The following is a 14,104-nucleotide window of genomic DNA, read 5'->3' as shown; positions in this document are numbered from 1 at the left end:
CATGAGAGAGCAGAGGCATTGATTTTCCTGAGATGACTGTTATTCAAAATCATTTCAAGGTGGCTTTAGAGTACAGGGAAGACAGCATGTCCTCATCCTCTTAACAGCATTCCTGTTAAAAACCTCACTCCCTGGGTAAAAAGCAAGTCCAGTGGTCAGCAAACTCATTAGTCAACAGAGCCAAATATCCACAGGACAACGATTGAAATGTCTTTTGAGAGCCACATTTTTTAAACTTAAACTTCTTCTAACGCCACATCTTCAAAATATCAATAGACTCACCCAGGCCACGGTATTTTGTGGAAGAGCCACACTTAAGGGGCCAAAGAGCCACATGTGGCTCACAAGCCACAGTTTGCGGCCACTGCACTAACCCTATAGTGTTTGGCCTCACTCTAACCATTCCCTCCTCTTCCTTTTCCTCATACTCCCGGCATCCCTCACTAGATCTCTGTGTTCCATTACCTGCCCCCCTGGACCACCTATCAAGTTCCTTCCCACCTCTAACCTTTGCATAAGCACGAACTGAGCCCTCTATCTTGGCCATTCTCCCCACCTGACTACCAATTGTTCCATTAGACACAGTCATCCCTTGGATCTTATCGAAAGCATCTCTTCCTCAGAGATAAGCTCACACTGGATCGGGTTTCCCATAGCCTTATTGCTCTGCTCTTATTACTTAATATAAACAACTGTCTCCCCAACTGGACCACGTTTCCTAAGCAGAGGGTCCCTCCCTGTCTGAGCACATTCTCCCACCTTCAGCCAGCACAGCCTGGAACTTGACCCCTGAAGAATGTACTCTCATGTATTGATCAGCTACCTGGCACCACCCCAGACTCTAGATAATGAAGAGGAAGCAAGTATGGGTCGCCATGAATAAGATTTTTTAAAAATTAGGTTGAGTTTGACATATACAGTTGTCTAGTGAGACAGCCTAAAAGCTCAGTGATAACCTATAATTTTCTGTGGAAAATCCCAGTTGCTTATATAATTTCGCTCACTGAAATGATCACTCCTTCTGTCGCTCATTTCCTTCCAGACCTAACAGCATGGGTCATTGCTCTTCCTCTGCAACAAGAGCTAGGAATTAAAAACAAAAATTCATTGGCAGTAACTTCTCGTGGAGGTCCACCTACCAGGACAAGGCCTTTACATCTACTTAGTTCCCACTCTGGCTTTGAGGAAAGATGGGAGGCTGACTTTTCTTTTCATAGGAAAGTAAAACAATTTCAGTTGTTTTAGCTGCTCATTTGAATTACCTTGACCATTATTACAGAGATTTACGACCTGGCAACACAAAGATTTGCCATTTTAGCCAAAACTGGTTTGGCTCAGTGGATAGAGCATTGGCCTGGGGACTGAAGGGTCCCGGGTTCGATTCCATCAAGGGCATGTACCTGGGTTGTGGGCACATCCCCAGTAGAGGGTGTGCAAGAGGCAGCTGATCGATGGTTCTCTCTCATCAGTGTTTCTCTCTATCCCTCTCCTTTTCTCTCTGTAAAAAATCAATAAAAAAATATTAAAAAAAAAAAAGATTTGCCATTTTAAGTGTTTTGTGGAAATTATTCTTATCAGAAAGTGTTACTTACCAAAGCCAAGCTACGGAAAGTAAATAGCAGTGAACTCTATGCTACTTAAGCTGTGACTCTCAGTGACCCATATGTTTTTTAAGTTGGTGATTTGACATTCATTTCTTCACTCATCCAACACAGCAAGTATTGACTGGTTACCATCTCTGTGCCAGGCACTAGGATCATGAGGGTCTCCCCAAAGTCTGAGACACTGGAGCAAAAACAGCTTGCCTGACTCAAAGGAGAATCAGAGAAAAAGGAGACAGCTGCAGGTCAGAAGATAGAAATGATCTTCAAAGACAGTTAACTGTCATTTTTATGGTAAATGCTGTCAAAATGGACTCAGATGAGGTGGCACCATTAATTTCAGGAGGAAGCAAAACGGGCTCAAAACAGGTCAGCTTGTTCCCCACAGACACTGCACTGTCTACTAAAGTCTGCAAATCCTTCCCTAGGATCGTTTTCTTTCTAGAAGATTTACATGTAATTATAGCTGTCCTATTTGAGAGGGAGGGGAAAAACACACAAAAACCACCACAACAAATGACTCCTCAAGGGTACACTCTGTGCTTCCCATTTATTTCAGAGGTCCCCAAGACCATCCACGTGCCCAGGGACTTGCTAGAATGACTAACAGGACTCAACATACATTGTGTCCACAGCTATGGTTTACACAATGAAAGGCTATGCAACAGGATCAGCAAGGAAAGAGACACTGGTGAAGACTGAAGAAATCCACTCACAGGCTGCCTATGCTCTCCATGAGTAGACACGGAGTATGCTCCCCTCTCTACCAGCAAAGACGATACATGTGCAAAGTTTCTGCCCAGGGCAGTCAGTGAGAGACTCCACACCAAGGTTTTTATTGGAACTCGTGTGGCCATCCTCTGCGTGGCAACAAGCCAAATGTCAGGCTCCCAGAATAAAGCAGGTGTTCACCATTAACTACAGAGTTTGCATAATCTGGGCATTGTGAATCATCTTTATCCATCAGAGAACGGAGAGGGCATTCCAAGACCCAGGGTCCCAGGTGCCAGCCGAAAGCCAAACTTGCACCAGGCCCTGCTAGAGGCAGCAGCCTCAGAGCCGCTGTGTTAACTCTTCTGCACACAATTCTTTACATCGTCTGCCGGAGCATGCTGAGAGAACAGAAAATTCGTGTTTATCTCTCTCTGCATACATGGCTAAAGAAAGGGTGGTTAGCCTCAATTTGTAGATTGTTACCGCTAGAGTTATTACTAGAAATTATCATTTTTTGGACGAATATTAATTACATTAAGAACATTGTTGCTGTGTCGTGTTGATGATTATAGTGGCAATATTGTTAACTTCTGTGGTGCATTGTGTATACTATCTCAATATAATATTCATATTAACCCATTGCATGATCATGAACACGTTAAAATCATGACCACCTCGGCAGATTCCGTGTCTGGCTCCCTGTGGTAGTTCTCTTCTAATCGGTTGCCTTCTCTCACAGGACAGCTTTCTGCAGCTGAAGGAGCCAGCCATGGATTTCAGGCGCGTGAAGGACTATTTCTCCTGGCTCTACTACCAGTACCAAATCATCAGCTGCTGTGCTGTCCTGGAGCCCTGGGAGCAGTCCATGTTCAATACCATCCTGCTCACCATTTTCGCTATGGTGGTGTACACTGCCTATGTTTTCATCCCAATCCACGTCCGCCTGGCTTGGGAGTTTTTCTCCAAAATGTGTGGCTACCACAGTACACTTTCGAATTGATCGTGCTCGCGTTCTGTGAATTCGCAGTGCACATGCGTACGTTGCTTGCAACTCCTTGTTTTAGGTGATTACCGTGTCTTCTTTCACTTTCTGATCTCAAAAGCTCCCACTTTTCTATGCACTTCTCTTAGGTCCTGCCTGAAATTTGCAATAGAGGCCTCTTTAGGTTCTTTTGTACATGTTACATTGTGTATCAGACCAAGATAATACAATGACCTTACCTCACGTACCATATTGTATCAAGTTAAATCTATGACTTTAGTGTGTGTAGTTTTTTAATCAGGAAATTTCATATAAAATTTTTTCTGGAAAGTAGGCTCATGAGACCTATCAGAAACGTGTTTAAAATATTTGCTCCCTTGATACCTATTCTATATTAAAGGGTATATTTTTTAAAATGTGTTCATAGGCTACTGTCAAAATATCAGATCCTTGTTTACAATATAAAGGTGTGAATGAATTATATGGGCCCCCCTAAAGTATTGTGGGTTTTTTTGTTTGTTTTTTTTACTCAACTACTAATACCTAAAATCCTTTTACTTCAAGTGCAAAAAAATAGGCTGGAGGCAATTATCTGCTGTCAGACATGGTTCCTGAATCATTTCAAATGCTTCTAAATGTCTGGCTTTTATAACAATTTCAATATATTTTATTGATTTTTTTTTTTTTTTTTTTTTTTTTTTTTTTTTTTACAGAGAAGCAGGGAGAGAGATAGAGAGCTAGAAACGTCCACGAGAGAGAAACATTGACCAGCTGCCACTTACACACCCCCTACCGAGGATGTGCCCACAACCAATGTATTGTACATGCCCTTGACTGGAATCGAACCTGGGACCTTTCAGTCCACAGACCGACGCTCTACCACTGAGCCAAACCGGTTTCAGCACAATTTAAAATCAACAATGTTGATTTTAGATAACCCAGTAAGTATTATAATACAAAATAATTTTTATGTATAAGAAACAAAATATAATCAGAGTAAATTCAGACATTGTGACTGTGTGTTGTGTTGCCTTGCATGATGCTGGAAGCGGCAGAATGGGGGGAGAGAGAAGAAATTGCTTTCTTTCTGTGCTTTCACTCAGTGGAGTGGGGAGCATATATTGGGCTGCAGAAAGAAAAGCTAATAAATAGGCTGGAAGTAATATTCTGCCAGCAGGAACTCGACAGCTCCATTTAAATACTCCTTTGCAGAGAAAAACCAAGATTTATTAAATTTCCTTCAAAGCGTTCATTTTAAAAACAATTGCTACCCTAGCTGGTTTGGCTCAGGGGATAGAGCATCATCCAGAGGACTGAAGGGTCCCAGGTTCGATTCTGGTCAAGGGCACATGCCAGGGTTGTGAGCATGATCCCCAGTAGGAGGTGTGCAGGAGGCAGCCAATCAATGATTGTTTGCCTCTCATCATTGATGATTCTCTCTCTCTCTCTCTCCCTCTCCATTCCTCTCTGAAACCAATAAAGATATATATATATATATATATATATATATATATATATATATATATATTTTAAAAAATAAAAACAATTGCACATTTTAATTATACTGCTGAATCAGATGTGAATGCCAATGATCAAGCATTGCAATTTTTCTTTCCTCTCAATAAATATCAATATTAGTGATACTGGAGGGTAAAAGTATAAATAGTTTTGGGACAATATTTGCATTCTTGTTTGTGTCATGGAGAAAAAAATTTCCAAAAAGAGCTAGAACTATGTTTGGCATGCCAAATTAACTTGCATGTTTATTTTTAAAAACACACACAAGCACATGGTTTGAAGATAAATCAAATCTGACATGTATTTGTTGATTTTTGCAAAATAAAATTAGGTTTAATTTTATAAATAAAATATCCACTTCAGATTTGCTTTTTTCCTCATTTACACTATCTAGATGCTTATATCCGTTATCCCCCCCGCCCCCAAAATTATCATTTCTTACTAATCCATAGTGGCACCTGATCGTGAAACAGTAGGGTAAAGCTAACATTTATCAAGGGTCTTCTCCAGGATGGACATGTTTTACTTGTTGAGATAGGTGTTAAGGTCTCCCAGTTACGGGAAAGGAACCTAGAATTTGGAAAAGATACATTTCTTGTTCAAGGTCTTTAGCTACTAGAGGCAAAGCAAGGAAGCAGGTCCAGGTAGGACCACACAAAAGCCCATGGGAGGACAACATGAGCAAATAAAAGCCGATGGAATGGGAGTCACCAGGTGTGAGAAAGCAGAGCCCCATCAAATAAAAGGAGACAGCTGGGGTCAGAGACACAACAAGCTCAGGTCCCAGCTCCCGCCTTTGCTGTTTCCTCGCGTCCTGTGCTCACCATCTCTATGCTGTCCAGGCCCATATGCCTCTTTTGAAAGATGGCTTTCCCTTTTAAATATTTAACAGAGGGTTCTCAGTTAAAGCATGAACTTGGATGCATTCCCAGTTCGCAATGATTCAACACCCTTAGGTACGTGGACCCCTGCTAAGTACTCTTGGAATGCAATCACAAAGGTACTGCACTGACCTTAAAATCCTCCTTTCTAAAAAGAAGAATTAAAATAAATAGGAACAGACACAGCAAGCTTGATAAAGGGTATTGCAAACCACAGCCCCAGGATGTCACTTTAAAGGTAAGCATTTCCTCTGGGCAATCAAAATAACAAAGACATATACTCTGGTTTCTCTTCAGATCGCATAAATCTTTCACCTTTTACAAAATAGCAAAGACAGGGTACAAAAATATAATCAAATATGATTGAGGGGGGTGAGGGAGGAACAATCTACAGAAGGGAAGAGGGCTGTGCCTGCCCTGCCTGCTCTATCATTTTCTAGTCGAGGAAGAAATGCTCTTGTCCTTGACCATAGTTAGCTGGATTAGAAACACTTCTTACATGCTTTTCCTTGGCTTCTGTTATTTGTATGTTTCAATGGTTATACAACACTTAAAAAAAAAAAAAAAAAAGCCAAAGTTTCATAGTTGAAATAGGCTTGCATTTGTCATTCACTAACTAGGAATCACAAAATGTTTCTTCATTGGTATTGGCCAAGTCTATAGTTGTTTTTATCTATTTGTGCAACAAAACACAAAATGTCAAGAAATAAGGCAGCTTTAACATCAAGAGAACACTGATGTTAATTAAAAGTCTTTAATTAAAAGTTATACATGAAAAAAATATCATTAGTCCACATTTTCTACAACTTTCTTCTTTCATCACTACTTTTTTCTTCCTCTCAAGTAGAGCACGTACCCGTAGAAGGCAGGAAACTTGACCTTATCTCTGAATCCCCAGTATCTACCGCAGGGTCTGGTACAGAGCTTACAGATACACATCCTAGGGAACGTAACAGTTCCACACAGAAACAAGGAAGCTCACTTTGCACTGGGCCCGTGGTCGGCAAATTGCGGCTCGAGAGCCACATGCAGCTCTTTGGCCCCTTGAGTGTGGCTCTTCCACAAAATGCCATGGCCTGGGCAAGTTTATTTTGAAGAAGTGGTGTTAGAAGAAGCTTAGGTTTAAAAATTTTGGCTCTCAAAATAAATTTCAATTGTTATACTGTTGATATTTGTCTCTGTTGACTAATGAGTTTGCCGACCACTGCACTGGGCCAACCTCAGAATGGACAGTTTCCAGCTATTGACCAAAAGAATAACATTCATTTTGCATTCAAGAATGTATTCAAGTCCACCATGTATTAATAGGCAGAGAAATAGAGAGATGAATAAGTAAGTGATGAAGTACAGTAGAAACTAATTGGTAGGTATTAAGGTATTAATTATAAAGTTCTCTTAACTTTACTGCATGTTTGAAATTTTTTATTTAAAAAATGCTGAGGAGAAAGTCTACCATATGCTATTTATTGAGTTTACCAGTAGGAAACAAAGATGAACAAGATAGAAACAGAAAAATCCCTGAATTTATGAGTCATACAATTCTGTAGGCAAGATGACACAAGAAAAAAAATATTTATGAATTATAAGATCTTATGAAAAAAATAGCGGCCTGCTGGAGAAAAAGCAACAGAGGGCTGAGGACAGTGGAGCACTTGGGGGCTGCTTTTGAATAAAATCCAAACTTCTCTCAAACTTCTAATCCATATGAAACTCAAAATTCCAACGGCTCCTTTTTATTGTATTTCTAACAGAGGCAGCGCTTAATCCAGATGTCTGACTGTGGGGGAGGGGGAGACTGCAAACCAGAGGAGAGCTGCTCCGGTTCTACCCTCCCAGCCTCGGCCTGCCTCACCCACACAGGGCAGGTGCATTCCCTAGCTGGCACTGCTGGGATCACTGGGACCAGTGATGGAGGACAGCCCACTGTCACTCAGCTCAGATTCCCACTCAGTGATGAGACCAAAAAAGGGAGGAGGAGGAGGAGGAGGAGGAGGAGGAGGAGGAGGAGGAAGAGGAGGAGGAAGAGGAGGAGGAGGAGGAGAGGGAAAGACAGGGAGAGGGGAAAAAGAAAAGGAAGCATTATCCTTCTGCTTTCTACGTCCATATCGGAAGGCCCTCACAAGAAAATTGCAATATCTCTCTTCCATTCTAATCCCTCCATGATCTTCCCTGATCTCGCATATTTTTTCATAACATGAACCATGTCTAAATTACATCTTGTTCATGTTAATGTTTTAGTTACTTTTGTTAAAATAATTCACTTTGCCCCAGATAAGAAATCTTCTGCATAGCCAGGCAACTGATCACTTCCCCATCCTCTAGTCGCTCTTGCCTTCCCTCTAAGCCAAGGCCTGGTTTATAAGGATCCCTTTGCCTCTCACCATCCCCAGCCCCTCTCCATCGCTATTTCTCAATAATCTTGTTAGAAAAGTAGGGACTGAAGTCTCTCCAGCAATTCTTCCCCTGAAAAAGGCAACAGTCCATGACTCAGCATTTCTGCTTCCCAAAGCTTTCCCTGGTGATGGATAGGACCCTGCTCCTGCCCTGACATTCTAAGGCCTTTGTAACCCTAACACAATTCATCCCTGTTGTGGGAGAAAGGCAATGCAGTCCATAAACAAAAACAAGCAAGCAAGCAAATACACAAAACTCCAAACAGCAATCAATCCGTTCCTTGCCTGAGAATTGGGAGAGAAAATTAAGTTTATTCAGTGGGTGATGGGTTTAAAGGGAGAGGCCTGTCTGGAGTTTATAGCTTGCATTTCAGTAGCTATCCTGCTCACCCTACTGCAAACCCCTCTTCTGATTCCCCCACATACCCCCAGGCCTTTTAACCTCTTCATGGCCCTCACCTGCCTTCTCCTACATGCAGCACAAGTTTAGTCCTCTCTACAACCTCAATATTCACCAGGAAAAGGGATTGCAGGTGAGGATGGGCAACTCTGAACAGAAAAAAACAAACAAACAAAAAAACAAACAAAAAAAAAAACAGGGAAATGGTTCATGCCCTGGTCTAGGCCAGTGGTCGGCAAACTGTGGCTCTCGAGCCACATGCGGCTCTTTGGCCTCTTTGAGTGTGGCTCTTCCACAAAATACCACGGCCTGGACCAGTCTATTTTAAAGAAGTGAGCTTAGAAGTTTAAAAAAAAAAAAAATTGGCTCTCAAAAAAAATTTCAATCGTTGCATTTTGATATTTGGCTCTGTTGACTAATGAGTTTATTGAGCACTAGTCTAGGCAATAGACAAAGTATCCCAAAAAAAAATCAGCTGTCAAATGCGACCCCATCTAGTAGCTTACCTCTCGCACCTTATTATGCAAAGGGGACACAATTCCCCCAGCCCTGAGTTACCTTTCCCGGAACCATAGAACACATCCGGCTCCACGAAAGGGGCAGAAGAAGTCTGTTGCCCACATGCCCACATGCTGTGCCGCTCCGGGGTCAGTTCCCAGTAATGTGGGCGCTGCTCCCAGAGGGCACGGACCTTGTGTGTTCCCGTGTATCTCTGTAAAAGCTCACTAACGAGCAGAGATACGAATACATTAATAAACTTACTATTCCAGTGTAGGCTGCATGGAGTCCCATTCCAGACATGATTTGGGTCGAGTGGCTCACCTGTAAGGAGAGTTTTAAAGCCCAAAGGAGCAGTGAGGATACTGTTGCTGGGCCTCCCTTGCATTCTCCGGCCTGTTGCTTCCTCTTTCCCGCTCACGGCGATCCCCCACGTGGGCACCGTTAAAAAGGCGGAGGATCAACAAAGGTGTCTTGCTAATTGATATTTGCTCCTCAAGTACCAAGCCATTTGTTCTCGTCTGTGGCTCTCCATTAGAATCATCTGGGCGTTTTAAAAAAAACCACCGGTGCCTGGCTCCAACCAGAAATATTACATCGAAATCCCTGGAGCGCTCCTGCCCCGAGTCTGATGGTTTAAAAAGCTCCCCAGGTGATCCTAATATTCAGCGAAAATGGAGAACCTCTTTACCAGGGTTCAGTGAATGCTAATTAAGTCACTAAAATGCAGCGGAGAGCTGGACCCTCCACTGACTCTCTCCCACTCGCTGGTTTCCTGAACATGTATGTCTATGTTATGGTCATGGCACCACTGTTTCTCTACACACAGCCTTTATTGCAATAGACACGGCTTCCCTGCAGTTCTTCAGTACAAGTACTAAGCACCCCCACAAGAGCTGGAAGTACGAAGTAGTTAATAATATCCCACTCCCAGCTGGATTTTATTCCTTGTAATGATGTCTTCAACCACTTCATCACGCGTCATTTAAAAGCAGTAAAATATCCCAATTTGAGCTTGTAGGCATGAAGCTCCAAATGCATGCAGCCCGGGTCGATGAGCCTGGCGGAGCCTTTTCATTTGCAACCTGAGCACAAGATCACGTCAGGATAAGTGGACTAAGCCAGACAGACAGAGCCACCAGCACTATCAGAGCCTGCTGGGCTTACTCATCACGCTGGAACACTGAGCATCTTGCGGGGAAGGGATGGTGCCTTGTTTCCTTTTGTTTTTAATCACTTGCAGCTATACATCGTTACTGTGAGGTATGTCACACACATATGCATCATGTATATGTGATATTGGGAATATCAAAAACATATAGACACCAGCCTTGAAAATTCTCTGAGCAGATGGAATTAGTTGACTCGTTCAAGCAAAGCGTAATTTAGCTTATTGTGCAAGGCTAACGTGGCCTGGGTTATTTTTTGCTTATGCCTCTGGAAATCATAAGCAAAACTGTTTTCCAAAAATAGGTATCTGGTAACCACTGACCAATTCCCTATCATTTCAAGAAAATTCTAATTTGATAATCACTGTGAAGAAGAGTCACAACCTTCCCAATCTATAAAATGCTTTACAAAGACACTCTGAGCCTCAGTGCATATTGTGGTTTGAGCCCTCCCAGGTCACAAACTGTCTGTGTGTGTGTGTGTACATGCACGTGCACATGCACACAATACCCTTTTGCTAATTACTACTTTGGTGATTCATTTCACTTCTGTTACTTATAAACTTTCAACTCTATATACACACATACATACACACAGGCTCATATATATATATGAGCCTGTGTGTATGTATGTTAAATATATATATATATATATATATATATATATATATATATATATATATATATATATATTTAACTGTCTAGCTACACCAATGTAACTGGTGGCAGAAGCCATTCTAATTAGAAACTAAGCCAGCCAAATGATATGTGTGATAGAAAAAGAAACACCAGCCGAAGCCGGTTTGGCTCAGTGGTAGAGCGTCAGTCTGTGGACTGAAAGGTCCCAGGTTCGATTCCGGTCAAGGGCATGTACGCACATCCCCGGTAGGGGGTGTGCAAGAGGCAGCTCGTCGATACTTCTCTCTCATTGACGTTTCTAGCTCTCTATCTCTCTCCATTTCTCTCTGTAAAAATCAATAAAATATATTTTTTTGAAAAGAAAAAGAAACACCAGTCACGGAAAGGCGGCACTGTTATTAACCAGCGAGGAGTAAAACCGAGTTCCAGTTCTTACTCCACCTGTGTAGCTCCAGGTTTCCCTGCTGTGAAATGCAGGGCTCACCTGGGGGTGGCATCTGTGTTTTTACCTCCCTGGTTCCTCCAAGCTGGAAGGCCCTCCCTGAGGAACCTGTTGAGACACGTTCTGAGGTTGCATCTGCTCACTGGAAAGAACACTGTCATCAACACATCAGTGTCAGTCATGAGGCAGGAGAAAGCCAAATACCCAGAGAATTACTTCCCCAACGCATGGAGACCAGTAGAAATAAAATGAACGCAACTATTTACACCACCTTAACTGTTTATACAAAAGTGTACACACACTGGCATATAGCTGTCTTTATCCAGTCACACTTAACCTTCAGCTCTAATTCAAATTCTACCTCCTCTTCTAGGCCAACCACATTCCATGGTAATAAATGGTCATCGTGTAGCATGTGCTGTGTGTCAGGCACTGTTGTAAGCATTTTGTGTATGCAATTCATTTAATTCTGTTAGGTGGATGCCACTATTATCCCCATTCCACAGATGAGGAAAGCCGAAGCACAGATTAAGTGATTTGCTCACGGTTACCCAGTCAGTGGTAGAGTTGGAGCTGGAACCCAGGCAGTCTGCTCCAGAGAAAAGGTAATTAACCATTGGATGAAATGGTACCCACAGTTTTTAGGGTTTGTTTTGTGTTTGCTTTGTATTGTTTACTGATGCTCTATGATTATAGGAGATCGATCAACATGGTAAGCACTCTGAGATTTAGGCAGACCTTCATAGAGGTGACCATATACCCTGGTTTGCCTACCCAGGGAATTTGGGTGGGGATGGGGATATTCAGAGAAGGCTGCCTAAATGAAGTAATGCCTGAGTTACATATTAAAGGATAAAGAGCAACTGGCCACATTGAAATAAGCAATTAAAATCAGTTTATTCTCTAATAAACATTCTCCCTTGCCAATTGTGTGGGCCTCAAATACATTCTTTTGCAAATGGAGTTGACCAGCCCTCTCCAAAACTCAAAGAAAACATTAAATGCCTGCAAGAATAAAGTTCAGTCTTATCATAATTGTGGTAACTTGCTTTACATGTGAAAGGCTTAAAATGTCATTTAAGGTGGTATTCTTAGGTTATTAGGAAGGTGGGGGAGAGAGTTAATAAAACCCTTACTTAGGAGAGGAGAAAGCATTTCAGGGCACCAGAGAGTAAGGGAGAGTTCCCTCTTACAGTTGAGAGCTTCAGACTCTTCAATAAATCAAAGGTAATGAGCCGATAACGCCATGAGAATGTGAGGGAAAAGATGCATCCTGGTGAGTTTCAGACAAAGACTGTTTCTGCTTATGCACTCTGAGACCTACTTCAGGGATGGTTGAGCCAACAGGAAAGCACACTGATCAGATAGAGAATAAAGTGGGTCCACACTAGAATCCTAATTTTACTTGTTTCTGGTTTGGTGATCATGCCTTTCTATTTAACAGTCAAATTTTTCACATGTATTATGATAGTGAATAGTTTTCAACCTGATCGTGATGACTTGATTCCATGGTCTTGCAAAGGTACAAGACTTGTAAGACACGTTCACCTGTAGACCTGAAAGCACTCAGCCACTCAGAAATGTCTGGGAAAACAGCTGGCTTCTCACTTCAAAGCCACACCCAGATAACTCTGGGTTAATTTCCATAATAGAACACTCAAACCAACCTCAAAAGTTTACCTGGTTTCATATAAAGGGGCAGGTAAAGGGCATTGGGAAATGAAACATCAGATGAGATGGTGGAAGCCAACTTAGAAACAATAAGAAACCAGTCAGGTTATAAAAAGAGATCATGACCTGGGCAAAAAAGAAATAATTAGGAGTTAGGAGAACAGAAATAGGATGTTAAGACCAAGTGAGAAATTCCAGGGGCTGGAGTGGAAATGCTATTGGGCAAACACAATGGTTCCTACCCTGGTAAGGAGCCTCTTGGGCTGCTAAATTCCAGATGCCCCTGAGATGTTGGGATGGGAGGAGACATTTGGTCGACCTGATTCAGCTCGCCAGGCTCAGGGCCAAAGCAGCTCCATCACTTTCAATGCTCACTCGTGGCACCATTCTTGACTTTGGAAAGGTGCCTTTGACAAGTCAAAAGATTCAGGAAGGCAGCAGAACAAGCTTCCACCTGAAGTCATCGAACATTAGTGCCCACAACCAAGTGCCCTAAAAGTTACAGCAAACCCCAGTGTGCCCATTTGCACACTTCTCTGAAAACTGGAACCTTTTTTTTTTTTTTTTAATGTTCGTGGCTTTTCCTATTAATTTGTTCAGCAAAACTTTCATTCACAGGGCAAAGGTAAGCTGAAGCAAAGCCCTGTTTGATCACAATTTTTCATAATGTGTGACATAATTCATTTAATGTCAGTTCTCCCTGAGATAATACAGGGCAAAAACTCTATTTTTGTCTCCCACTGTAGCCTCATTACCTGAAACACTATCTGGCACCGAGTAGTCCTCAATAAACTAGAAACACCAATCAGAAAGGATATATGCACCCCTATGTTCATAGCAGCACAATCTACAATAGCCAGAATTTGGAAACAGCCTAGGTGCCCGTCAGCAGATGATTGGATCCAAAAAGGATGGTACATCTACACAATGGAATACTATGCTGCCATAAAAAAGAAGAAATTCTCATCATTTGCAGCAACTTGGATGGAATTGGAGAACATCCTGCTGAGTGAAATAAGCCAGTCAATGAAAGAGAAACACCACATGACCTCATTCATTTATGGATAATAAAGAACATTATAAACTGATGAACCAAAAGATAGATATAGAGACAGTAAAGCAACAAGCAGACTGTCAAATTACAGTGGGGAGGGTAGGGAGATCTGGGGGAGATAATAGATCAACTGAAGGTCTTG

The 14,104-nt window shown here is 42.0% G+C and overlaps 1 protein-coding gene and 1 long non-coding RNA gene across 5 annotated transcripts in view; one reads left to right on the top strand and one right to left on the bottom strand.

Moving 5' to 3' along the window:
- Positions 1–3,789, top strand: part of SPTSSB (serine palmitoyltransferase small subunit B) — a 28,738-nt gene extending 24,949 nt beyond the window's left edge. For 3 of the 4 annotated variants that reach the window (XM_036446752.2, XM_045583652.1, XM_036446749.2), the window contains one exon: positions 3,055–3,789. In XM_036446752.2, coding sequence (XP_036302645.1) covers positions 3,085–3,315 — 231 coding nt within the window. In that variant the 5' untranslated portion in view covers positions 3,055–3,084 and the 3' untranslated portion in view covers positions 3,316–3,789. Of the gene's footprint in view, positions 1–107; positions 144–3,054 lie in introns of those variants that run through there. The other variant, XR_006742033.1, reaches the window with a different exon arrangement.
- LOC118723924 overlaps positions 1–10,447 on the bottom strand; it is a 68,272-nt gene extending 57,825 nt beyond the window's left edge. Inside the window, exon 1 of the long non-coding RNA XR_004989417.2 lies at positions 9,312–10,447. This is a non-coding gene — a long non-coding RNA (uncharacterized LOC118723924). The remainder of the gene's footprint in view (positions 1–9,311) is intronic.
- Positions 10,448–14,104: the final 3,657 nt, after the last annotated feature.

This window comes from Pipistrellus kuhlii, unplaced genomic scaffold (genome assembly GCF_014108245.1).
Source record: "Pipistrellus kuhlii isolate mPipKuh1 unplaced genomic scaffold, mPipKuh1.p scaffold_m20_p_2, whole genome shotgun sequence".
Lineage (NCBI taxonomy): Eukaryota > Metazoa > Chordata > Mammalia > Chiroptera > Vespertilionidae > Pipistrellus > Pipistrellus kuhlii.
This window is presented reverse-complemented; position numbering and strand designations above follow the sequence as displayed.